This window comes from Heliangelus exortis, chromosome 3, assembly GCF_036169615.1.
Source record: "Heliangelus exortis chromosome 3, bHelExo1.hap1, whole genome shotgun sequence".
Taxonomy (NCBI): domain Eukaryota; kingdom Metazoa; phylum Chordata; class Aves; order Apodiformes; family Trochilidae; genus Heliangelus; species Heliangelus exortis.
This window is the reverse complement of record NC_092424.1, coordinates 61,534,869-61,560,909: the sequence shown is the minus strand read 5'-3', so window position 1 is coordinate 61,560,909 and position 26,041 is coordinate 61,534,869. Positions and strand designations below refer to the sequence as shown.

At 37.8% G+C, this 26,041-nt stretch overlaps 1 protein-coding gene across 6 annotated transcripts in view; it reads right to left on the bottom strand.

Annotated features, from left to right (window-relative positions):
- Positions 1 to 219: 219 nt before the first annotated feature.
- PTPRK (protein tyrosine phosphatase receptor type K) overlaps positions 220 to 26,041 on the bottom strand; it is a 389,642-nt gene continuing 363,820 nt past the window's right edge. For all 6 annotated transcript variants that reach the window (XM_071740971.1, XM_071740972.1, XM_071740974.1 and 3 more), the window contains 15 exons: positions 23,522 to 23,706; positions 21,703 to 21,790; positions 20,647 to 20,723; positions 17,871 to 17,907; positions 16,095 to 16,192; positions 15,254 to 15,370; positions 14,372 to 14,526; positions 13,143 to 13,278; positions 11,927 to 12,076; positions 11,201 to 11,374; positions 8,002 to 8,133; positions 7,640 to 7,765; positions 5,532 to 5,695; positions 4,091 to 4,226; positions 220 to 1,685 (listed from right to left, as the gene is read on the bottom strand). In XM_071740971.1, coding sequence (XP_071597072.1) covers positions 1,632 to 1,685; positions 4,091 to 4,226; positions 5,532 to 5,695; positions 7,640 to 7,765; positions 8,002 to 8,133; positions 11,201 to 11,374; positions 11,927 to 12,076; positions 13,143 to 13,278; positions 14,372 to 14,526; positions 15,254 to 15,370; positions 16,095 to 16,192; positions 17,871 to 17,907; positions 20,647 to 20,723; positions 21,703 to 21,790; positions 23,522 to 23,706 — 1,829 coding nt within the window. In that variant the 3' untranslated portion in view covers positions 220 to 1,631. The remainder of the gene's footprint in view (positions 1,686 to 4,090; positions 4,227 to 5,531; positions 5,696 to 7,639; positions 7,766 to 8,001; positions 8,134 to 11,200; positions 11,375 to 11,926; positions 12,077 to 13,142; positions 13,279 to 14,371; positions 14,527 to 15,253; positions 15,371 to 16,094; positions 16,193 to 17,870; positions 17,908 to 20,646; positions 20,724 to 21,702; positions 21,791 to 23,521; positions 23,707 to 26,041) is intronic.

The window sequence follows — 26,041 nt, the reverse complement described above, 5'->3', positions numbered from 1 at the left end:
AGTGTTAGATAGGTAATTCCATGTGTCTGAAGGAAATGAAGCTTAGAGACTACAGATGACATGGAATCTTCTCAAATACTCTCTAAAACACTGAGGTGAAAAATAAAAGAATTTCCTGCTAAGATTTTCCTTATTCAACTACATTGGTCTTCTAGACAAGAATGACTCTTCAAGAAGGACATTAAGTGAGAGGGTATCAAAATACAAAAGAATATAAAATAATCTTTAAATAAAAGTTTAATTCACTCATACTTTACAGAATATTTAAAAGCACCTTATCATTTTACTGTCAGTTCTAAAAAAGACCAACAAGAGAATGGAATGATTTTAGCTGGTAAAATATAGGAAACCTTGTGAACATACAAGGACACAAGCTAAGCAAAAGCACAGTAATACTTTGTACACAACTATAATCAGAATCTGGCATTGGTTTATTCAAATTTTGCTTTCTTGGAAGCAAAGCTTACAGGTTCGTAAACATCAAAATAAACATTGCTTAATTGAACAATTTGCTAAACAAGTACTTTTTTACCCTGAAGGGCATCTGCAGAGTTCTTTCCCTCTGTTTGTCTGGTAACTCTCCTCTTGACCTGTGCTTCAACATTTTTTTTAAACAACGGGTTTCCTTACAATTTTAATGGTGCTTAAAAATGTATTCCAATATTGTGCAAGTCATAGGCAAGGCCATTTTGATATCTGCCCTTCCTTACATAGTTCTGTAATCAGTACTCAACTAACACAACTGTGAAAAACTATACATTTTCAGGAAAATGTTCTGATTTTGGTCCTATAGTTAAAGACCTCCTATATCTGAGTTGTTTACATGGATTTGAACCACAAGCATGTACACAACAAAACCACTATACCAATGTTTCTTGGTCTATGCATAAAAAGTATGTCTTCTACTTACACTAAAACATACAAAAAATAAACTACAAAAATTGTTTACACTTGATTTCAGCAAAAAAAGCCTTCTTCAAGAAAAATGATTCTTCTTTTTTCAGCCATCAAAAAAGGAATGCAAGTAAACAATAAATACATGTGCTTTCTCCATATAGACATATTTACACTTGAGTCTTTGGCTTATGTTTAAGTTTCTTTATAAAGATCTTTATGTGATCCAGCCATCATTGCACATTAAAACAAAATAAGCCAGGTTTTTTTACTATATATAATATATATATATGCAACACTTGAAACGTATAAAGAATGAACCTTACTATCAATCTGCACTGTTATTGTACTTTAACAATGTATCAAAAGAAAAAAAAATTAATACCATATAGGAAATATTGATACATGCAACAGATGGTCGCTCTACTTTAATTGAGAGACGGCTGCATATACAAACACTGAGAAGTCCTAATTTGAGCAAATCTCTTCTGACTCTGGTTTTCATTAAATAGCATTTATGTGGCACTAAATGTTGATACTGTATACAAGCATAGAAACAGATTGATTTTTTTTTATTAAGATACACAACTTCATAAGAAAAATACTTTGCATTTAAAATTTAAAATCCCTCCCACCCCCCTCTTCCCCTAAAATCTTTCTTCACAGGATCAAGAACTGTTGTCAAAACAGCTTATTGAGATTCATGTATTTGGTGAACTTTGTCACATCCATTCCAACTAAGAGGATTCCAAGTACTCCAGTGCAACATCGTAGCAGAAGCGATATTGCTCCTTTATGGAGAAAGAGAGGAAAAAAAGAGAAGTTGTTAAATTAAGATTTCAAAGTACTGGCAGAAGTATCTACGAACAAGAATAGTGTTTGCTAACTACTGTGCAATTTAAACTTCAAGCCTGACATTCTTTGGTTTTCCTTTTTTTTTTTTTTTTTCTCATTCACCCCTTGCTACACAAGTATATTAGCAGCTCTGATTTAAAAACTCACCTTAACCAACGAACTGGAAAAAAACCCAACAACTGATCATGAAATTCAATGATTTGCTTCTCTGATATTTTCAGCTTCTTAACTGGTTTATCAAACATGAGAAGTTCTCCTATCAGCCAGAGCATTCTTGCAGTGAAAGCACCTTGACTCTGATATTTAAGGTAGCTGATACTAAGAATTTAACCCGTGCCTGCTGCTTGGACAGCCAGGGAATACTGAGCTGTGACACAAAGCTGCTGTGGGCACACAGCCCATTTGTACATTTGTGTTGATGCAACATCCACGAGATCAGATGCACATTTAAGAGAGGTTAAAGCTCAAAATATCATCAAAGTTAGCATTTTTCTTTAACAAGGCTGCTGTTGTGAGCTGATACTAGGGGAGGGAGGTAGAGAAGGAGAGGGCAAGAAAGAGAAGAAAACCCAAGGAAATTACTTCAATCTCTATCGTCCTTGCAGCTTAACAAAATGAATCTGCTTTTGTGATTTATTTTTGTTTGCAAAGGAAAACAGTGTGATCCATTAGCAGGAAGTGGTGAGGATATCTCAGAGGCTTTACTGCGCTGCTCATATTTGTTATCTGATCATGTCACCCAATGTAGGGCGCATGACAGCACTGTTATGTATAATTTTTCCTGGTTTGTTTTCTAACTAACGACTCAACAGCTTCTGCTGTTCAAGAGTACTGAACAAAACCCCACACAACAGAAACTCCTAACTACAGAAATTCACTAACTGCAGATTAAAGCTGCAGTGGAATTCAGGACTATTTTGAAACAAAATATAAGTTTACAGACTACTTATCAGAAAGGCACACAATCTCTACCTTGGCCTTCCTTTACAGTGACACAAGTAATTTTTCATGTGATCTGACCTCTTTTCTTCATAGAAGTGGACTGAAATTCAAGCAGCATTTCAGCATGCTGTGCCTCAGATGTCTATGGCACAGCAAGACTGCAAAGTATTTGCAGCAAAACCAGCAATACCTAGCCCAGTGTCACTGGGTACACACAGGATGCTTTATCTCTTAACACTTTAACCATCTTCTTAATCTATGTGGTTGCAAGGGATGGAAATTATGAACAACAATTAAGCAAATCATGCCACTTGATATCAAGCAAACAGTAACACCTGGAAAAAAAGGCAATATGGGAAGAGGCATCTTCATCTGTTTTACTCAATATGCAAGTTCACAGGGTTAGAAGCAATTTTCACCATGCATAAACTGCAAAAGGTTTTTAATTTCAACTGGCACCCCTGACTCTCATGCTGCAGGCAGCCAACTGGCTGAAAAGTGAGACTGGCTGCTGGCACTGTGAGAGTCAAATGGCCCAAACTCCCTAACACTGTCTAAACTGCTTTCACATTCACCTACAGGAAGCAAAAAACCCAACAAAACAGGTTTGGAGGATTTTTAGGGACTTTCCACAATGCTCAGCTTTCGTGACTGAAGTGATTACACAGATGGATATGCACTCATACTGTACACATAAAGTTTGACTAGAAAAGTAAAGGTTATTTTGAATACTGGCAATGTACATACATAGTCTTCAGGTTTTGCTACTTCAGACTAATAATGTTTATAGTAGTTTATTGTTTATTTGTTTATTATTTAGTTTAACTGTTGGACTTAATTAAGGATATTTTCCAATTTAAGTGATTCTATGATTCTACATATTCATTTCCAACACAGAAGATACAAATCTTTGATTTTAAAGGTGTAAGTTATCATTTTGACTACTGCAAATCTGAGTAATGAAATTTATCATTATTGAATACAGCTTCAAAAGCAGCAGTTGCTACCAAGAAGCAAAATATTCACATCTCCAGCTACTAGTGTGGGACTTCTCAACTTACTCCTACCAAAAAGAAATGCCTTGCTCTGTAAAATTTCAAGATGGTTGGTGTGAGCACAACCTGCTGCAACTTCTCTTCAAATAAACCAGGTTATTTTGGGAGAATAAAGTGTACTCTGTTAACTCAGAATTTTATTTGTGAAAGGTATGGTAGCACTACAAAATAAAATGCTTAGCCTGGCCTCTCATGACACAGATTTATGCGTACACTCAATAAATGTCCCTTTCTTCTTGTAGCCCAACATAGGGTTGCTCTGTTTTGTGGGCAGGGTGCTGAGAACACGAGAGATACTTTGGCTCCCTGGCAGTTGCCAGTAAATCCCTTGGGCTGGTGCTTACCGGTGTTTCTACCATGTTGGGCTTACTGTTCCTCAGAGTCTTCACAGCATGGAAAACATCCACCACGTTCTGCCTTTTTACCATCTCAACCACGATGCCGATGGCACAGAACATCCCGCTCCGACCACCGCCGTTTCTGTACACGAGGGAAAGAGGTGGTTAAATGTCACTGTGGTGTAAGAGAGCATCCAAAATGCATTTTGGTTCTTTCACTCTGTAAGCACCAGAGATTCTTGAGTCCCACACAGAGACCAGGCTTTGACAGTATCCTTGCAGCTCCAGAAGATATGGTCTGAGATGTTTGCTGTTTGTGACCTTCCTCTGTTACTTTTCTTGAATTCTGCCCTTACAGCCACCACTCAGTTCAGCTCTGATACAGCCTAACTTACATGGGCATTAGAAATAGAAAACTAAGCCCAATGGCAAGTACTACTTACAGGAATCCAAATGCAAGTTCAGTACCAAGTATAACATTTTCCACTTAGCTATGGGAAGAGACTCACTTAAATTATCCTACAGTGTGAGGATTATCCAGCCAGAGTAATGCCAAGGCTTCACTGATCTGATTTCTTGTTGACCTTAAGGGACACTTCTGAACTATTTTAATCTTCATTTCAAAGAAATTAAGGGAGTTATTTCTTCTTATTAAGTTTAAATTATCCAGAAACTTTCATATATGATGAAGAGAGGTGGGCAGAAAGGGCCACAAGTTAATTCTGAACCTTTTAACAGAAGCTTTTTTGAAAATTAAGGATAAATGTATAATTCAATTTTCAAGTTTTAAACTTTATATTTAAATAAGGTAGGAGAGAGACTGGTCATTCCCTGCTTAAGGATAAAAAGATGCCATCTTTTAAAAACTCCCAAACCATCTCCCATTTAAATATTAACATCAGATAAGCAGCCACTGGTCATTTACCAACAACAGTTTTAGGATCATGTAGCATATTATAGACCTTTCCTCTGATTTCAAATCTCCATAGTTTTCAGTCTAAGCCCCCCAAAATATAGGAGGTCTTCTGGGAAAAAAATGCAGTAGGCAGTATACAAGAGATACATAAAAACCACCTATTTGACACTCCAAACAAAAAAACATCCTTACTGAAACCATACAGAAGAAACTGGTCTGTACACATTATGTACCTGAAAAACAAGCTATCATGTACAGAAGGAGACAATATACAGCATCACTGTACCAACAGGTCTAAAATACTAATTCCTAGGGTATCCTGACCCGGCACAGGCAAATCCCAAAGCTGACCAAAAGCCAGCCTACAGTAGCACTGATTTTTGTTTTTTGGTTTTTTTTTTTTTTTTAACAAAATAAACAATGGCATATGCAAAAAAATGTAGTCATAAGAATACTGATTGAATTTAAAGCAAGAATTAATTTATAAGCAGTTCTCAAGAGCAGAAATTTAAATTTCTCCCAGTTACTCACAGGCAATGGATGATGGTCCGGCCCTCCCCTTCTTCACATTCCTCTTGCCATTTTTCAACCTGGAGGATCAACTTCAAGAATGATCTCTTGGAAGCTGGTACATCTCTGTGAGAAGCCCACCCCAAATACTGGAATTGCTGCACCATCAGATAACCCTCCTGTGGCTGAGGGGAACAAAAGAGATTTAGGTCAATATCGCACCTTTAGGTCCTGGATTAGAAAACCAAAATATAAAACTAACATGAAACTTAAGTGTTTACATTATGAACAGATTCTAACATGTACATACATTGCATGGTAGGATCTCCAACAATTCCTATCACTTCAGATCAAGGAAGATGTCAAAAAGGAGAACTACATTGAAGACAACATCATAGCTCTTCAATCCACAGTTTATCAATCACTAATGTAACCTATCCTGACTTCTCAATGGACAAATTCCTTAGAGGCTACCTGTCAAGGCTTTTTATCCTTAACATCAATAACCAATAAAAAACCATCACTGTTCAATTCTTAGACCTACAGAAATGAAGAGACATACCTTTGGTCCCCATGAATGATCTGACCTTATTATTAATAAACAATGAGTAATATCAGTGTACAAATAAGACTGTTTGCCTGAAAGTGTTCCCTTTGCCAAACTAAGATAAATATCACAGCCTTGCTGCCAGTCTCTCTGCTTCTTTGTGCCAGATGCCACAGAGGGAGAGCTAGATGCCACGCTGTCACAAGAAAGGCCTTAATAATTGGCAGAACAAATAGTCTCTTCAGTTTCTTGGAGCAGAAGAAGATGAAAAGGAGTAGGAATGTGGACTTCAGGAAAGGAAAAACAGAACAGAGAGGCTATTTAGAAGCAAGATGTAAAGGTGAAAAGGCATGGAAGACAATGGTAAGTAGCAAAGCAGAAAACCAAAACATATTATAAAAGAAGACAAGAAATAAGTGAAACTAAGAAACAAACAAACAAAACAAAACAAAAAAAGAGATTAAGTCTCAAAATACAACAAAAAAAGCACTATGGTGTAATATTTGCCCGTGTGCCTACACTTTAGCTTCCTGTAGGTTCCAAACATGTTATTAAGAATTGAAAAGCTTTTCTTTAGCTCTGAATATACACAAAATAAAGGTTTGAATAAAATACTGGCCACATGCAAACTGATCTCTGCACCTTGAAAAATGAAAATGTAACCAAAATAAAATAAATATATATTTCAGTAATACGTTTTCTCTACACCTTTTCTTCAACATTAGTTTAAATCAGAAGTATAAATCAACTAGCAGTTTGTGGTGAGTTCATTCAGTAAATAAAGATAAAAGTAGTAATGGTGAGTAAAATAGAAATTGCTGGTTGACCGCATATAGAACAGTGATACATGCATTAGCAGTATAAATACGTGACTTAAAGAGGTGATCTAGAGGAGAGACACTGTGTGGCAAACAGAGTTTGAGAAGATGCTGCTATAGTTCAAAATACTACATTACAGGACAGGAAAAAGACAAGATGGTGCAATGTGTGAAAAAGAGTCAACATGAATGCAAGGCTGGCACTGCTACTGAAGTTGACAAGAAGACAATAAATGTAGGTTGAGGCACAGTGGTACAGAACCCTTCAGAAGTAGAAGAGCTTTCAGAGTTTTTTAACACTTTGCTTTGCAAGGTGCCCAAATCTGCTTTTTATTGTTGTGGTTCTTGGATTTTAGGCTGAGAAGGTGCCTGTTCTCAGGAGCCTCACCACTTCTGTTCCTGATTCACCACAAAAGATGTCTTACGGAAGCTATGAATTAAATACTTGTCACTGTGTGTTCACTACAGGGATGTTTCTTTCAGTCCACGCCTAAAAAAGATCATACTTCTCGTATATCTTGTGCTCATCAGGGGAAAATGCCACAGAAGTGGTCATTCACCTTACCGCTCTCCCTGCTTAACATGCAGCTATAGAAAAGTACTACAGATTTGTATTAGATATCGGTGCTTGACTGACTCTTTTCTGGGTAATGTCTTAAGAACATTAGTATTTTACTACTATTCAAAATTAAAAAACACAAGAGCCTCGAGGGTGTTAAGAATGACATATTTTTTCCCTTACATATTGTTACGTTAATGCTTACTCTTGTTAGGTTGCATATCCTGAAAATTCGGTTTATGACGTCGCAGTCCATCGAACACGACATGCATTCCACTTGGATGGGGCCGTACCGCAGTATCCCTTCCTCAGGCCAGTACTGTGGGCAGCCCTGTGCCAAAGCAAAACAGGCATAATTTAATTAAATGGCAAGCTACCAGCTGAGCGTTGCCTTATTCCACCGCTGACATCTCACCTAACCTTTACTGAGCAACTAGTGTTAATTAGTTGCTGTAAAGCAGGGAATAATTGTCAAGTCACTGCTCTGCTCCACATTTTGATTGTGCAGTGGATCCAGAGGGACTAAAGCACATGATGGTACATGGAAAACTGGAGCCCCAGACTAACCTGTGCTAAGTCGACTTCATTTAACATCACAAGAGAAGTACAGCCATAGTCGTACACTAATCTCCAGAAATCTTTCACAGTGTTTGGTAAAGGATGTTGTGTGACAATAAAAGCCGCCGGCTGCCTGTAGCTCTGTAAAGGCAAATGATTTTATTAGCACCAGTAGAGAAAGTACTTCATAACTTCCACTCGAACACTGCAACAGAAAAAAACATAAACAGAACAAAGCCGTGACTTAAATTACACCAGATTTCACCCAAGCTAATGTTAGAAAGACATTATCTTCTCCAGTAAGAACAAAGTGGTTACTCTACTTTCTGACAGACCAAGTTCAGATATTCATGGAGCACTGAAGACACTCCCCAGGGCTCTGATGAGTTGAGACTGGCAACACTACTCCCGCAGGCACCATGTCCAGGAAACTGAGCAGAAAACCTCCCTGTGTCACAGAGCAGAGGTCTCAGAAAGCAACCCTATCCACAGCAGGTTACATATGAGCTCTGTGACTGAACCAAGGACTAAACCCAATTGCAAATTCCATTCTGTTGTCACAGCCACAAGTTCACCCACAGAAGGTCAGTTCAGCATAACTAGGGCCGATATCCAGCAGAGAGCAGAAGTTAAACAGCAAAATACTATTTCCTGTCATGACAGCAGATTCCATTTTCTGTATCCTGCATTATACACAACTGCAAATTTCCAAGCTTGCATAAGTTAGCTGAGATGGAACTAATAGCAGAGGGGCCAAGTCCCTGCAGCACATGTATTATGAGCAGAAGCAGAAGAGGAGAGATCAGAAGTTTTTTGCAGGCAATTTGCAACTACACAGAGAAGAGATGAGCAGTGAAGGAATACAGATATGAACTGGCAAGGAAGCACTGACAGATTAATCTGAGAAGAGGAGTAAGATGGTGAATATTCTTGTAGGTGGATGGGATTCTAAGTCACAAGCTTGAAGACAAAGGGGTGGGACTGCTCTTGGCAACACAGAGATCCCTGTGTTTAACAACTGTGATGGTAAAAAAGCAACTGTGCTGTTTGTTCACTGAATTAAGTAGAGTAAATTAACCTAGAAGAAAGACCTGGTAGGGCAGCTAAACTACTTTTGATATGAAAAGCACTTGTTTGAAGACTGATAAGAGGGACCTTCATGTGCAATTTATTGGCATAGCCTCAAAGAGTATAGTGTGAGGCCTAGAATGAAAGATGCAATTCTTTTCACCCTCTGCTTGCTGTAAATTGATAACAAATTAATGTCTTTAGCATCCATACTTGTTTGACAACAGAATAAGGAGGCTAACAATTTTTTTTATGTTTGCTATTACCAATGGATATTGGAAATATATTGGGGTAGTAGCAGCTTGTGTCCTACTTCCTAGATCTTCTCACGGAGCAAAGACTAACAACCAATATCGATTCTTCCCTTGCATATTTTAGAAATACAACATGCACTAGCTGATGTTTTCCCAGACCTCTTCCCAATCATTGCTGGTCTTTCCTGAGATGAGAGAATGTACTGAGTCTGCAATGATCAGGTTTTCAGAAAGACCAGGCAGGAGATCTGCTGTCTCAATGCACAGCAGACACCTTCTTGAGGAAATGAGCGGACTTGTACATTGTGGAAAGGGTGAAGTTCTCATTTCTGTTCTGCTATTGCATTTCCCCTTTCCTTGCCCAAGAGTGGGGTCCCCCTGTCTGGATAAACCAGTCTTAAAAAACAAACAGAAGAGAAAGCATAAGGAAAAGCTTTTATTACATGAAGTTTAAACCCTGTACTTACAGCCTTGTTAAATGCCTTCAGTGTAATACATTACTTTTTTTTCCCTGCTGCTTTTTTCCTTTTATTACTACCTATTACTTATAATTATTATTGTTACTAGTTACTTAAGTAATCACTTATTATTACCTAATTACTTATAATTACTTATTAATTATTAATACCTATTACTACCTATTACTCTATTTTGTCTTTCCTCGCTTACCCATGATTTCTCACCCATTAATTCATTGCTTGGTCCTGTCCCTGCCTGCCACACACTGTTACATACTCAGAGTCCTCCAGCCACCCAGCTGTCCAACCTGCATGGTATTCCTTTCTCTTCAAATCACAGTCCTCCATGCAGCTGGGGGGGTTGGTTGGTCCATAGCAAATCAATTTTATCCAGGTGCTCAACGTAATTTTAACTGTAATTTGAAACAATTTTGGTTGCTACCAAAATTCTGCTCACTGCTTTAATTCATCCACTCAGACCCAGCGACTCCCTAATAGATTGGTCTCGCACATGCTACTCCTCTATTTCTCTGCCACAATAGCTAATTGTGAGATTAGGGACTGCATTTTGCCAGCAGCTCAAATGTTTCCTGCACTAGCTCAGGCAGAACTCTGGGATGAATATACCATTCAGTCCCGCTGATTCCTGCTGCTATTTGCCATTTTATTCCCAGCATCTCTTCTTGACAAGGCAGTTTCTGACAGCACGTCATTTTTTAGGAAGGGGAGATGCTCCTGAAAATCAGCCACCTAATTAAGTATTTACTATAAGTCGCTTTGGGGACCTAACTTTGGAAATCTTAAGGGGGGGTAGCAGGCAGATATCCGACAGCACGTTGTGATGAACTGCTTTATCGATCAGACACCTGTAAGTAGGTTCATTTCCATTTTTCCCCATTAATTCACCTTTTCCCCTGAGACAATACTCCTGTCGCTCAATCTTCAACTTTAAAGAGCTGCAACTCAAAATACGAACAAAAAACCCTCAACCCCATCCCCAAACATGCTAAAGAAAAAGTCTTTTTCTGCTCTTCCTGTGTCTCTCCTGCCTCAATATACAAAGTTGTTTTTTTATAAATTAGCAATAGTAACCTCATGCTCTGGTAGGTGATATTTACTTCCAGCCAAACAGATGATTTTTGAGATCCCGCTGAGGCTTGAAGGGCTGGATGCAGAGTTTTATATAATGCTGTCGAAAAGGGGAGATTTCCAGTGGGCCCCACAAGGATGCAAAAGACGAAAGATAACAAACCTTCTGAACAAGCAACAGAAACTCGTGGGGTTTCTTACCCATTCTCCCCACCCTTCTTTGCTAAGACTGTTTTACTGGGCACTAAGAATTACCCCTTCTTAAACCAGCAAGTGTTCTCCCTCATATTACAGAGCTTTTCATGGCACACTACACAGACAAAGGAGATAGTCTCTTACGTCCATAAGAGCAGCATTGATGTAGTTGCTGCTCTCCCCATCAATAGTAATTAAGAAGGGCAGACATCTGTCAGGTGGCAGCATATCCATGAAGCGGTTCTTGTCGTGGTTCCTTGGCAAGCAGGCTATGCTGCAATCCTCTGCTTGCAGGCGAGGGGTCACAGAATTCAGAGTCTAAGGGAGAGAGGACGCTGGCTTTAGCACGCTGAACTGTGAGACAATGGACTCGAGATTCCTCAAGTTTTGCTTTGAAATACTGCAATATAGGAAAATGTGAGGCATTGGCAAAGAAAGGCTTCTATCTGTCTTATGGACGTGCCACGGGTTTTCAAAGGGGCTTAAGATGAAGGTGCAAAAGGCATTTTATGTACCAGTGAACTCACGTTACATCACCCCTTCCAAAAGGAATAAAACAAGAGGATCCTTTGGAACACTAATGAGCTTTGCCTTAGCTGTGCAAATGCAAGCCAAACCTCTTCTTGCTCCCAGTCAGTGCTCTTTATTCCAGACAGATATCTACAGCAATTTTATTCAAAGGAAGTTATTCAACATTTACAAAAAACCTTTGCAAAGCTCATAAATATGGGTGGTTTATTTTGTGGACTAAAAGTAAGGCACCAAAAGCTAGAAACGTGATATGAAACCTCTTTCCCCTAAAATAATTTAAATGTATCCAGAGGCAAAAAAATTGTTGTCACATTAAGAGTTAGTAGGAACTATGAATACCTGAAATTCATCTTTGAGATGTGAAGAGTTTGTCTGAGAGTCTATTCTAATCATATCAAAATAAGCAGCTTTGAATTCGCAGACAGGAATGGCAGTTTCTCCACACAGACAAGCTTCTAGAATGGCATCATGAATAAAGATGTACTGCTCCTAACAAATTAGACAAAGAAATAAAAATTATAGCCATTGAAAAACAATGTATCTTTTCCTTCTTTTAGAATAAACAGATCTCCTGCACATGGTAAAACTCATTCAAAGTAGTGTCCATCAAGCCATTAAATAGCACTTTAGTTCAACCAAAGTCTTGTCCTAATTTGGATGCAGTTAACAAGGATGTTCTACTCAGAACCAATTTAAATTCAGTAAAATTTAACAGAACAGACATAGCAATTTATTTAACAGGAGGTTTTCTGTTTTCTTGTGGTGATTGTGGATTTCTGCCAGAAACTTATTGGCTTTACTCATTTTGGTTTTTTAAAAACAGCTTTCAGTCTTATAATACTAGCACAAAGTGTAAATTGCTTCAGGGACTACCAGTGTGATTAGCAATTATTTAGCACGATGCACTCTCCTTACACATGTGCAAGCTCATACATCAGTTGTCTGACTGTCAGGCTCCAGGCCAGTAAAAAAATTCAGGTGTGTCCCAACAGAAACAGCATTGCTTCCTGAGTTTTTTTCTGACTTCCCTTGTGATATCCTGAGTCTTAGACAACTGCATTTCTATTTCTATTAGGTCTCCTGTCAATTGGTATACAATGCCTATTATATTTACTCACCCTGAGAAAATAAAGCAAATAAAACTGAAGTTGAGAAGAGAGTGAAATGGACACAAAGGTCCACAGGTAAGTCAAGTATGGATAAAGTGGTTGGAGATAGTGAAAAACTGGTGGCAAACTTCTGAAATTTCAACTTGGGGTTCCTGGAATTACTGACACCACTGCCCAGAAGTGACATGCCAGACCTTGCCAGACCAAATCCTCCTTGTTTTCCTTTTGTTACAAAGCTAGGTGAGCACTTTTTTGTGTGAAGACTGAAAGAGCTGACAGGTTTGTTCCACTCTCTTGGTCCTGGGTGCTGACTGCATTGAGCAATGTTCCCCAATGGAGACAACCCCTCAGCAGGGCCACCTGCCTGCTCTTTTCAGAGTAACAGTGAATTTTTGACCTCAGTCATTCCAGAAAGCACCACGTAATTTGGAGGGAAACTGCCATACCTCTGTCTGTACCATGTTGATGCGACGGGACCGTAAGGCTTTGACACAGTTGTAGATATCCACAACACCTTCTCTTTCTGCCATATCTAACATGATATCAATCACAATATAACAGCCTGTTCGTCCAGCACCAGCACTAAAAAGAACCAGTAAATACCATTAGGAACAGTCCACCTATGAACTTTATAAACCCATTAATGAGAGCATTTCTATCAATTTATTCAGTTCTCTCATCATGACTACTACCCAATTTTTATCTTATCTCCTTCTCTTCATAATGTCCTTTAAATCTTTTGATGTGCCCAAAATGGCCATTTTCCATCAAATTTGATCCACTAACAGTAAAAAAAGTACTATTTTTCCTCCTTTCATCACCAAGATCAATACTTAAAGTAAAAATGAAAAGTTAGTTAAAGTGAAATCTGAAGGATGATTAATTAAGCTCATGCACTTTAAGATATGACGGTTCTTGTTTTTATTTAATAAGACTGAGGATGATTTTTTAAGTGATACATTAAAATAAGAAACTCAAGTGTATGTTTCACTAGCTAAGCTCCAGGCCAGTTCAGGCAGCACATTTAACAGTATACAGAAGGATCTCTCTTGATTTATTTTGGTTTTATATAGAGCTACAATTTTTGCACAGTGAATTAATAAAATCTGTAAATATTGAGTAACTTCATATACAGAACAGAATTAAACATTTGACAGTCTAAAGAAAATACTATTTGTCAAAGGACTGTGTCCCAACAACCCAATCCTTGCAGAACTTGAACAGGAAAAACAACTTTCTGTATTTGTTGCCACTAACCTCATTCCATCTTCCTTCATGTACTTGCTTACTTTGATTAAATTAATAATCCGTTTAGACACTATATGCAACATCAAGCTATGAAAGCAGCTGTATTCACACTTATTCTTGAATGCTGTCACAAAATTCTCATAAGCCACCTAACATGACTGCCTGAAATATTGCATGATTAAGCTAGTGCAACTCTTGCAGGAAAAAGAAAATCTCTGGCTATTCTCTTTATGAAAAGTGTACTAGAATCTGGTTATTTCCAAATATTGCTGTAGACAGCCAAATCCTACCACAGTATGAATTAGGTGATTCAAAAAAAGAACAGTAAAAACAAAGCACTTCAAAATGACAGATGCTTCAAAGAGACTATTGTAAATGCTCACACACACAGTTGTGGAAACAATCCATCTACTTCTTCTGTACACACCTGCAATGGACAACAATGGGCCCTGCACTGGGAGGGTTAGATAGCTTGACTCTCCGTATAAAGGAAAGCAGGCCTGTGGCATTGTATGGAACTCCATGATCTGGCCAGCCAGTGAAATGAAACTGCTTAACTTCACGGATTTCATTGTAGCCTCTCTGGAGAAAAAAAAAAAAAAAAAAAAAAAAAGTTATGAAATTCAAAGTAGACAGTGTTGTCAGACTTGTGTGACAATAATGCACACTGACACACTGATGGAATCTTCACGCTGTTTTCATCGCTTCACCAATTATTTAAGGCAAAGGCCATACAAAGCTTAAAGGTGTAAATTTTTATTTTGAAGTTTGGAATTTTTACTTTTGCCACCACGGCTACTAGTTTTGCCTCAACCGATTCTTTTTTAAAGACTTAGATGCAATTTGTACAAATTTACATAACTTTTGCCGACTGAGACAATAGCCTGCTACATATACAGGCAAATATAGTGATTTACCAGAAGACTAAACCTGTATCACATATATTGCATTCACAGAGTTTTGTTCTTTGTATAAGTGAGATTGCCTCAGCAGTGTTCAGCGCAGAGTGAATGAGGATGAATGACAGGAATGACTCAGAACCTGGTACTCAGCTTGGAAGTGTGGATACAGAGGTATGGTGACTGTCAGAGGAGAGGACAGCAGCCAACATTTCCGGGAAAATTCAAAATCCCACAGTGAGACGCGTGCTTGGATAGCACTGATGCAATGCATTACCCTCAAGGTGAGGTGAGGCTGCCTACACCAGACAGAGGGATTTGATATTGTACCAGGAACACTCCCAAGCATAGGTTCCTCCATTCCCTGCTGGGGAATGGTTTTTAGCAAAGCCCTTGCAAAATGTGCTCACCCTTCCTAGTGTGAAGGTCCTGACGACGTACTCTGCAAGGGGCTCCATCTCTATGCAAGTCACTTTGAAGTCACCATAAACTTCTGTGTCATCAGGCCAGTACTTGTAACACTTGACCTACACACAAAGTGGAAAGAGATTTTTCACCAAAGGAAAATAAAAGCCTGAGGATACATTACCTCATGTAATGCACTGTATCACATTTATTGCTGAAATGACCATCAGACATGTGGCTTGTCCTGGCTAATAAGTATTCTGTTAAGATAAGCACTGGCTACAAGGAGTTTCCACAGCTTTACACAGCTGTACTTAGATACAAAATTTATTTCTAAATGAGCAATTGGGTTTTTTTAGTGCTGAGCTATGGAATACATTTCCACTTTTGTTAACCTGGGATACATTTCATATCAGTAACAAAACCATTGCAAGTAATCTCAGATACTTTTATATTATTTCCAGGAGAACATATTACTGATAAACTGAAAGTAATTTGCTGATTTTCAGCCACTGAAATAGAAGCACACTTGCTCACTATTCCACTTACTCTGTTCATTTGAGACTTAACGTACAAATCTATTTTGCTAAAATACAGATTTTGGATTCAGATCATTTTTTGCTACTCATGAAAGCAACACAGTACCAGATTTCAGAAGACAGCTTTGGTTTTACACAGTACCGTAACCCAAAACAATGTCTGGACTACTAACTCCTCCCCCCTTCCTCCCCTGTCAGGATGCAGGGATGTTCTTCACAAGCCTCTTCCACATTCTGCTGAAAATGTCTCATCAGCAGGTTTTTCTTTAGGCTCGCAACATTAAAAGAAAATAAAGCAAAAACTTACTCTTCCAACTTCCACTAAATTTGTGACCATCACTACACAAGCTGATTGCTCCTGCCATATCATTCTCCAAAAATCATACACAGTTTCATGAACTGGACCTGTAAGAAAAATTCCAGGTAATACTGTATAACAAAATAACAGTCAAAGCAAATGCTAAAAATAAAATCCAGTGCTATACAGAGCTGACACGCACTAATGCACTTGCTCAGAGATGAAAGCTTTGTGAAACCACATCATCATACCATCACATCAGACTCCAGACTATATTGTTATTTCTAACCAATGCTGAATCTTCTGAGTTTAACTGAATTACCACTTGAAAGAAATTAATAGCAGGTGTTTCCTTTAGTGAAACACCAGAAGTTGCTTGAAAACTACAAGGACACAGCAATGTGTGACCACAAGTATAGTTACATTTCTAGGTTTCTTTTACATTTGTTAAATATCATGTGTTGAGTGTCAATTTCTTCAGATGTTCACCAAAAAGATGCCCACACCAGGGTGAAGTATCAGTTAGGAGGGCTGATGGTAACAGACCCTGTGCACCCACCATCTAGCTCCTGGCAAAGCAATCAAGCATGAGCAGGTGCCAAGACATAAACTCCCCACTGAAGGGAATTTAAACTAACTTCTACTTTTCAGTGAAGCAAATAGGAGCACTTGCTTAAGCTCTGCCTCCTGCTCTACTGTAGAGACAAGCCCCATTAGGTTGCTGAGACAGAGGCTTTTACCCTGCTTCAGTCATCTCAGACATAGCTCCCTGACTCCAGTCCAGCAGTAGTGTAAATATTACTGTACACAACACAAATCTGAAGACTCAACCATATTCCTTCATATGCTAGACAGAAGGCTGCATACTAAAGTAGCAATAAATTTTTGTGTCCCTTACATGCTATTATATGCAATGATTTACATAGTAAACCAGAAACAAGATACAAACATAGACCTAACAGCCACAGAGAGACCTATTTAGACAGTACTTACATACACATAAAAAATGTGGACAGAAATTTGAGCATCCTGCTTTAAAACAAGCCTTTAGTTTTTCTTTCCTGTGAGTGGCTACAACCAACAGGACAGAAATAACAGGATATTTCCAGCCAGCTGTCTGATTATACTCACAGATCAAATAATGACACGTCTAAATCTAATTATTTTTACTTTAATTCGTAGCCTCTGATATTTCAGTACAATCTTAGAGCAATCTATTTGTTCTTCCTCATTATGAGGAGTTTTATCAGAAATACAAAATTAATAATTGCCATAGAAATTCAACTCTCTCTAGCTACCCGTTTTATTAGCAGGGTGTTATAAAGATTTCCCTGACTTCTTCCTACAAAAAAGCTTTCCCCTTATCTGGCTTCATTTTACCCAGATTTTCTGAAATAGCATTTAATTTATCATTATGATCTTCATCATCTCAATCCTGGACAATAAAATAATACACTGTAATATGGAAAGAAGAATGCCTCGAGGCCTCTCTGTCCACACGCCTCTTTTTTCTATTCATCTTCATAATTGAAATCATGGTACTAGTTTCTGACTTTATCAGCTGAATTTATCACCAAAAAAGTTGCTCAATAGCTAATGAACATCAGAATTTAGTCCAATTTTTGCATTTATTCACATTCCACCTGAACACACTATGTTAATTTATTTTAACATGACAACTCACAGTGGTATATGTTTTATTTTCATCTACTTCCGTTTGATCAAAATATGCTAAACACTACAGAGATCACTTGTTAGGTTTGATTAATGCTGAATGATTCTTACCTTGGGTTGCAATGTAGTGACTTGGCCTCTGATATCCCTAAAACAGCAATATAAGTTGGTTTGAGTGCCATAATACTAACAAAGAGGGGAAATTAAACGCATAAGGTACTACAGAATTCTTATTTCTAGACAACATTTTCAGAACAAACCAATATTTATGAGCAGCATGAAGCTCAAAACCTAAAAAATGGTTAATACTGAAAAGGTTCAAATGACAAAAAAGAAAAAAAGAAAAAGAAAAAAGAAAGAACATCTGACTTGAAAAAGAACATCTGACTTGAACAGACATTGTAGTGTACTGGGAAGGAATATTTTAAATGGGATCCTTGGGCCTAAAAATTGGTGCCTCCATTAATATTATCACCCCAGTTGGATGCATACGGGCATTTATTTAAAATTTAGTAAAAATTCTCTTTGCAATCAGATTATCTCAATAGTTCATCTGTGTTACCAAATAATTCAATATAAAAAAAACCACCTTTTGTCATCTTATAAATAGAGAAATACTGTAAGGCCCAGAGAGGTATGTACCAGACATTGCCCCTTCTAGAACTGGACACTGTGGTGTGAGCACAGAATCAATGTCCTACTGCCATCAAATCTTCTGCAAAGTATTTTCTGCTACTGCACGAAGTGTGCATCACTTATATTGGACATGATATGCGCAAGTATATACACTTACATATATATTTATATATATATATGGATAGATAGATAGGTGATATATAGAAGATAACCCTATACAACTTTCCAGCTAGCTGGGTCTTTGTCAGTCCTAGCAGTTCTGTACAGCATTAATTAATCAGCTGCATAAAAACTATGAAACAAAGAGATTCTGCTCTTGAGGAAATAATTCAGGATATATTTTTACCAGTGCCAGTGATATTAGCTGAAGAGATGAAGGGAACTTTAGTATTCCTGAAAACAATATAGTATTTCACAGTGTGCAAATGTTAAAGAAATAACTCCAATTATTTTCTAGGTTACACTTCTATTAGGACACTTGATTCAAGTATTGCATTATAGGAGAGCACAAGTCCTTGGATCCCTGATATTCACAAGATGCTTCTAAAGAGAAGGATTTCAGTGTTTACATCCCAAAGAGTTTACAGCCCTTTTCCATAGACTGCTTCATTATTCTGTCTAGTGTGAGAGCACCTTCCTCTGGGGCTTAGGAAAAAACTGAGAATCTTATTTCTGGCTTTACAAGAGACTAAAATTGCATCAAATGACTAAAAAAATTCTCCTGGAGTCCTTAATATGAAGCCCCAGCTTCAAATGATGAAAATGGAACCTGTGCTACACTGTTTTATGCTCAGTAATGCTTTCCAGAAGAAGGTAAAAGTGTCAGTTCAAAATTGCAGAGTGCCAGTTTTAACTTGTAGCTTTCCTGTCTGGTTATAATGAGATTCAATTTACACCTAAATAAGACAAACAATGTCCTGAAGGAACTGGAATTAATTCAAGTCTGGGAGAGTTTTCTTGTTTAAGGCCCCAGGCAAAATATCATAGGCTTCACAGAGATTGTTGTGAACACCATAAAAACAAAAAGATAGTTATATACCTGGAGCTAAATCTTTATTTCCTGGAAAATCAAGAGGTTCCTAAGTAATTTATCAACTAAAAGTGGACAGGAAAAATTAGTAAGGTGCAGTCAGAAAGAAAAGTAACCAAAGCCATCTATATTAAAAACACTTATACTAGCTATTCCAGTACTTCGAACTGCTTAAGAATTACTGTAGGCACAATAACTTATTTATTCCTAAGGTTTTAAGTGGAAAAAAGTTACATTTGTTTAGTCAAAACACCTGGCAGAATTTGTTCAAATTGCCTGTTTCTATCAAGTTTTTTTTTTCTATGTTTTGCTTTGTTTTTTTTTTAAATTTATAATTTAATTTGTATTTTAACCAAAGCATGGATTTTAAACTTCAGGAGTTTTCTGCAGAACCAAGGAAATTTCTATATTAAAACATTTATCTAAAAGAGAAATATATAATACCTTATAATATAAATATATATGTTTGTGTATATACTTTTTGTAATACCTAAATTAGTACCTTAAGATAAATGTCAGCTAGATATTGCTTCTCTAAATCCTGGTCAAAAACGAACACACACACACACACATACACACACACAAACCCAAGGCCATAATCCCTCCCTTTCTGCCACACATATATAATGACTACTTCACAGACTACACTACAGTATTCTATCGAGATTCTCACATATAAATAAGGTGGGGAAAGGAAAAACTGGTGGCCAAAATATCCATCATAAGGAAAAAAAAGTGAACAGCAAATTCTCTTTAACAAATAGGTTCACCTGAGTTATCTAGCAAGATCTAACAATATTCAGAGCTATGTTAAAAGGCTAAATTATCTTTGCAAAACAGGTACAAAATATTCACACAAAAGGAAATTTTTAAAAGGAACAGATGAGACAAATAAGATGAGGCATGCATAGTTATTAGTGATAAAAATAGACTAGGAAAGCAATTAATAAAAATAGCTATATTAAATATTTACAATAGGATGTCGTTATTCACATATAGTGGTACTTACATCCCTGTACAGCCAAATCTACAGCCCAAACCAAAGTCAGATGTGAAAGAAAGCACAACAATGTCAGTGAGTACTAGGACGTAGAACAAGGAAAGTGTACATTTTGTTCTTAATAAAAGAAAGCTTTCAATAAATTTGTAGGCATAACATGCAATAGTTTCACATAGAGAAGCTGGCAAATTGAGAGGGAGAAAGCTGTGCAATCCACTCACATCTATGTAGTTGGCATTAATGTAATCTGAAGATGGATCATCTTCAACTGGTTGCAAAATCACCCTGGAGTGGTCATCTGTAAAAACCAAGTGGTTACAGTGCCTTTTTGAAGTGTGATTGTAGAGTAAGATATTAAGTCAAGCTGTCTAGAGAATGAAAATGAGCTGGCACAAGCACCTCACAATTTACAACCCTTAAGTAGTAACTGCTTACACAGAATTACAAAGAACCATTTTGTCTGAGGTTTCCAATTACTTGAGAAACATTTACTAAACTTCATTAAGTGTAGCTGAAAGGTACCACTCAGTTACACATAGTTAAAAAGACACAAAGAAACCAGGTTATTTTCTCAAAGTCCCTTTCATCATCTCCACTGATGGTAATCTAGAAAACCGAAATCCTGATTACTGTTTTCTTCCGACCCCTGCCTGCTTATGTTTATTTTGAGACATTAAACAAGTAAGTGAGCAATAGTTAGCAATGCACTCTAAATGTGATGAAGAGGTCACTCTACCCGTTCAGGGACTTCTTCGATAGCTTCCTTCCCGTGATCACATTTGTGAAACTGTAACAAAGGGTGTTATGCCAGGGGCTGAATCTAAACTACTGAAACTCTATGCTTAAAGGTAACAGACAAAACCTTCTCCTTTCAGTCACATCTTTTAATCACCATTTTTACACAACTGCTATTCAGGTGTATCAGCTACAAATCACATCGAGCAGAAGAGTTTTAAAGCCGTCAGATTTACCTGAAATCAATTGTAACTGCAGAAAACTACCACAGAATTAACGTCCAAGTGAGTGCCAGCTTGTCGCTGCTACAGGCTTACCCACAGCTTGAACAACTGGGATGCAAATGCAAAATTCAGCCTGAGTTATAAAAGGAAGAAAGTTGAACTGTGACGGACGAGAACCAAACGCTGGAAAAGGCACTGCCATCCTTCTCCGTGTGGGGTTATTAAGCAGCTATGGCACTGGAGACTTGTAAAGAAAGAACATGGCACAAGTAAAAGATGACTACGGCTACGGCTCAAACCAAGCACACTGATACTCACATGCTATAATGTTTCCATAGCGGTTCTTTGTTCTGTTTTGATCCTTCTTAGCGACATCCCAAGAAGCTGACTGCCCCTCAAAGAAACTCTATAAATAAAAATGTTCCGAAAGAAAACATTCTGACCATTAATTTATCTCCAAAAATAACAGTTTAAAAGAACTTCCCTACCACAAAGTAAGCTCAGCTTTGCTTGTCCGCTCTGGTCACCCAGACAGTACCATGGTACAGAAATATATCTAGAGAAGAAGGGAGGTTCTCTCCCTCTGACTGTTAGGGGTCAATGGGCAAGTCAATGAGGGACTCCAGAGGGATTTCCAATCCTGGAATTGCTGGAAGGCTAAACTTGCTCAGACATCCTTGCTCTGGAGGAACAACAGGGAACTGAAGAAACACAGGAACACCATAGTATGTAGCCTGTTTAGTACAACATGACATCACTTTCCCCATATTGCTCAGTAAAATGGTTTTTCTTCTACAGTGCCATCAGAAAGCCTCCCCTGCCAATGTTTATTGTTCATGTTGGTTTTCCTCATATCCCTCCCTCCAGCCACTAGCAAAATTATTCTACATTTCTGAACTCTTCTTAAGAGTCTGTCTGATCCCTCAGTAGTCATAGAAGCAGCTTTTATTCCTCCTTGCGTTTTTCTTCATTGCCCGTAGATATTTTACAGCTGTTGCAGGTCTATGCTATTCTTTCCTTCCAGATGCTCTTATTCTGACTTGGGTAAATTAGGTCCAGATAGTGCACAGTAGCCACAGAAAGAAAACTTCAATGCACACTTATAAGCCCAAGCAAGGGAAAAGATGTCATGTAAGATAATAGAAAAGCAGTAAGAAGGAAAAGAGCTGATGTCCCACGAGGAACCACCCTCCCCCCCAGCAGTGGTTGACACCTGGGCTTAGCCCTGAGGTTTGGAAGAGCATAATGAAGTGTACTTAAGTAAAAGAGAGGAAAAGAGAATAATATGCTTTTAAAAACCACATATTTATTTATTCCAGTTCTTATGTTACAGTAGAGACAGCTGCAGAAAGGAGAGAAGGTTGAAAACTGAGTCAGAAGAGATTGCTTACTCAGAGAGAACTCATTTTAAACCTAGCTGTATTGTGTGCAACCTTGGCAGTACCATTCCCATCTTTCCTGTGTGTCCTGCCTGATGTTCTAAACCCAGAGAATCACAACAGATTCAGAGAAGAGTGGCAAAATGAATCTGTACTCATCTTCATGGGAAACTTTTTGCTTCCATTTTAAATTTTATGTTCTAAGGAGACAAACTCAGGCAGGTCTAATTAGATCTTCCCGTTACTACCCTCAGCACATCTTTACTGCTTCTCAGCTAGAGTTTAGTTCCTGTATTGCCCTACTGAGATGCTATAATAAATCATGAGAGTGCTTCCAGTCAGTTCTTCTTGCAAAACCAGCCAGATTAAATCTTTACCTTAGCGTAATCCAGGAGATCTCTAATTAAGATGACTTGGAAAACTCACATAACTAATTACAGCATTTCAACTAAGAGGAAGCAACAAAGAGTGGCAACTTTTTACAATATGTCAAAAAGATTCAGTAGGGCATGTCTTCCCACAACTTAGAGAATACAATTTTTTCCAGGCACTTGTAATGAACAGCTCAAATCACTGCATTCCACTCTCTATTTCACTTTTGTGCCTCATCTATAGGAATCTTACGCCTGCTTACCTTTATCTGTTTTTCACTTAAAACCATGACAGTCAGTTGCATCCTTTTGCAATGCACTGCAAACAAAAGGCTGCGACTTTCAAAGGGATTTTTCCTAGCAAAAACTCACCACTGAAGATCTCACCTCATACTCCTCTTTAAATCCATAGCTGTCAGAGGTCTTCATTAGGTTAATGTGCTGCAGCAGATCTGCCACCCTGATGGCAGGGTGCAGCTGCCCCGTCTGGTATGGAGATTCTGTGCCTTCACAAAGATAACGTGGGACATCCAGGAGCCGGCTGGACTCTGCTGTTGCACTGTGGTTTTCATCTGTTTTCACAAAAAATCAATGCATTAGGTACCTGCAGGGCAATAACACCTGCTGCTATAGATATCAACATCTATTTTTAATCTCTTCCCTCAAAAACATGTCTAATTTCCGAAAATGCAAAGCCCTTGCTCTCCGGAAGACAAATTCTGTGAAGTACACAAAGGAATTTTACTGCAAATACATACAAAAGTTTGCAATCCTTCATCCTGCAATAAAGATGTCTGAAGGGCATTTTATTTGAAGCTGCAAAACTTTATGACATTAATGTCTTTGGGAACTCAAGCTTCTATCACCCAAAGTAACTTTTTTAATGGCTAATACATACCAACAGCAACACTACACCTTATATAACAAATTAGAATAACTCTGTAGTGGTATCAGCACATCACTGGTCTGAAGCCAACAAACAGTAAATTGAGAATCCAGTAAAAAAGAGAAGCAATTATGTTACCACTTCAGAACACCACCTCCATTAGGGGAAGCAAATCAGCACTGCAGAGTAGTCATTTTAACCCAGGTCTTTTAGTAAAGATGAGGTTTTGCTCCGTATAAACAAAGAAGTCTCCTGTATAAGCAAAGAAGTCTCCTCCATTGCCCTACATTACACTGATACCTTTTTATTTATTTATTTATAAATTAGCAATAAGAAGTTCAATTCATAGAGGAAGAAAAATTCCAATGAAAACCTTTTTGGAAAGTAGCTACTGAGATGAAGAAGCTGTCAAAACGGAAAGTGGTAACCAGACCCTCCAACATTTCTTTGAAATTAGTTTACCATTTTCCTTGCAAAGGGTCCAGATTAGGAAGTGAAACACCCTAGGAAAATAAGGCACATCTGAAGGGCTGGATTTTCTCCAGTGCCACCAAAAATTCCCCTTTAGTGTCTTTGGGAGATATGTCTTGTTAAGAGAAATGGAATCTCTTAGAAAGAAACTGTCACACAAGTTGCTAATTCCAGTGCATTTATGCCTTGGTAAACTGCCTAATAATGTGAGTGACATGCAGCAGTCACTTTTTACTGTAATGTTACCCGTATTAAATCATGCACATTTCAAACCACCTCAGGATTTGAAGTTGTCTTCATTCCTTGCAGTATACTTACCAGTAATAGGCACTTTAACCCATTGAAGCAGCAAAAAACAATGAGTGAACAGAACATGAGAAATTTATTTCAAGACTATATAAGAAAATGATTTAAAGAAAATGACATTAAAAGTTGTTAAAGCTTCACAATAGGTAACAATGAAAGCCATTTTAAAAATATAAGGGCCACATTATTATGCCATAAATCTAATGACAGAGACTTGAAAAGGCAAAATTGTCATACTAACTTAGTGCTAATGTACACAGAATGGAGTGTAGCGTTAATAACTGGTACATGAAGAAAAAGAAATCTAGTACAGATACAAAGCAATAAGAGCTTCATATAAAGGAACATGTTTTGTAATTTAGAATACAAATTTTTGCTGATCTCTGGACAGACCAGAAGAAAACTTTTCATTATGCTGGGCTAAGCAAAGGCTAAATGGAGACAGAGCAGGCCATATGATCTAGTTCCAAAGGAAAAAGTGTACAGGTATTCAACCCTTTCTACATGGTGTACCCAAAAGTTTGTCTACTTCTCTCCACAGATTCAGTCCAAGCAATGAAAAAATATTACCTCTTCCAGCCAGTATTGCTTTGCTTATACCAGGAGACTATCATGCCTTAAACACCATCACCAGCAGATGGAAATACAGATAGGAACTTCCATTAATGGAAGTTAATTGAACTTCAATTAACTTTTTCAACTAATCTCTTGTCCTCATTGTTTACAGCCACCCATGTCTGCATCTGCCACAATGTAGTGGCAATACACTGATCTTTGGAATATGTTTATTTCCTAAAAGAACTATTAGGGACATACTGATAATATTACCAAACAGTACCTGTGCAGCTTGTAAGTGCATGCAATAAAGCTAAAAGATACAAGAAGACTGTAGAAGAATTTCAGGAAAAGATGTGTTATCTATGACTTTTAGTCCATTGATAATTTGGGAAGCATTCAAGATTACTGAGTCTACCTCTTTCCTCTTTCAGGCAAGGATGCTTTTCCATGACTCCTCATGAACTTCTTAAACCACGTGATTAAGCATCCTTGGGCCCTAAGTGGAATGTTCCAGCATCCAACTGCTCTGATGATTATAAACTTCCTAAGACACTACTGTCATCAGAAGAATGGCAATTGCAACATTAGCAAAAGTAACCGAGCAGAATATAACCTGATAATTCTCCCACGCAGTGAGTATACCCCAGCTTAACAAAGAGCAAAGACTACTCACAAACAGTGATTTG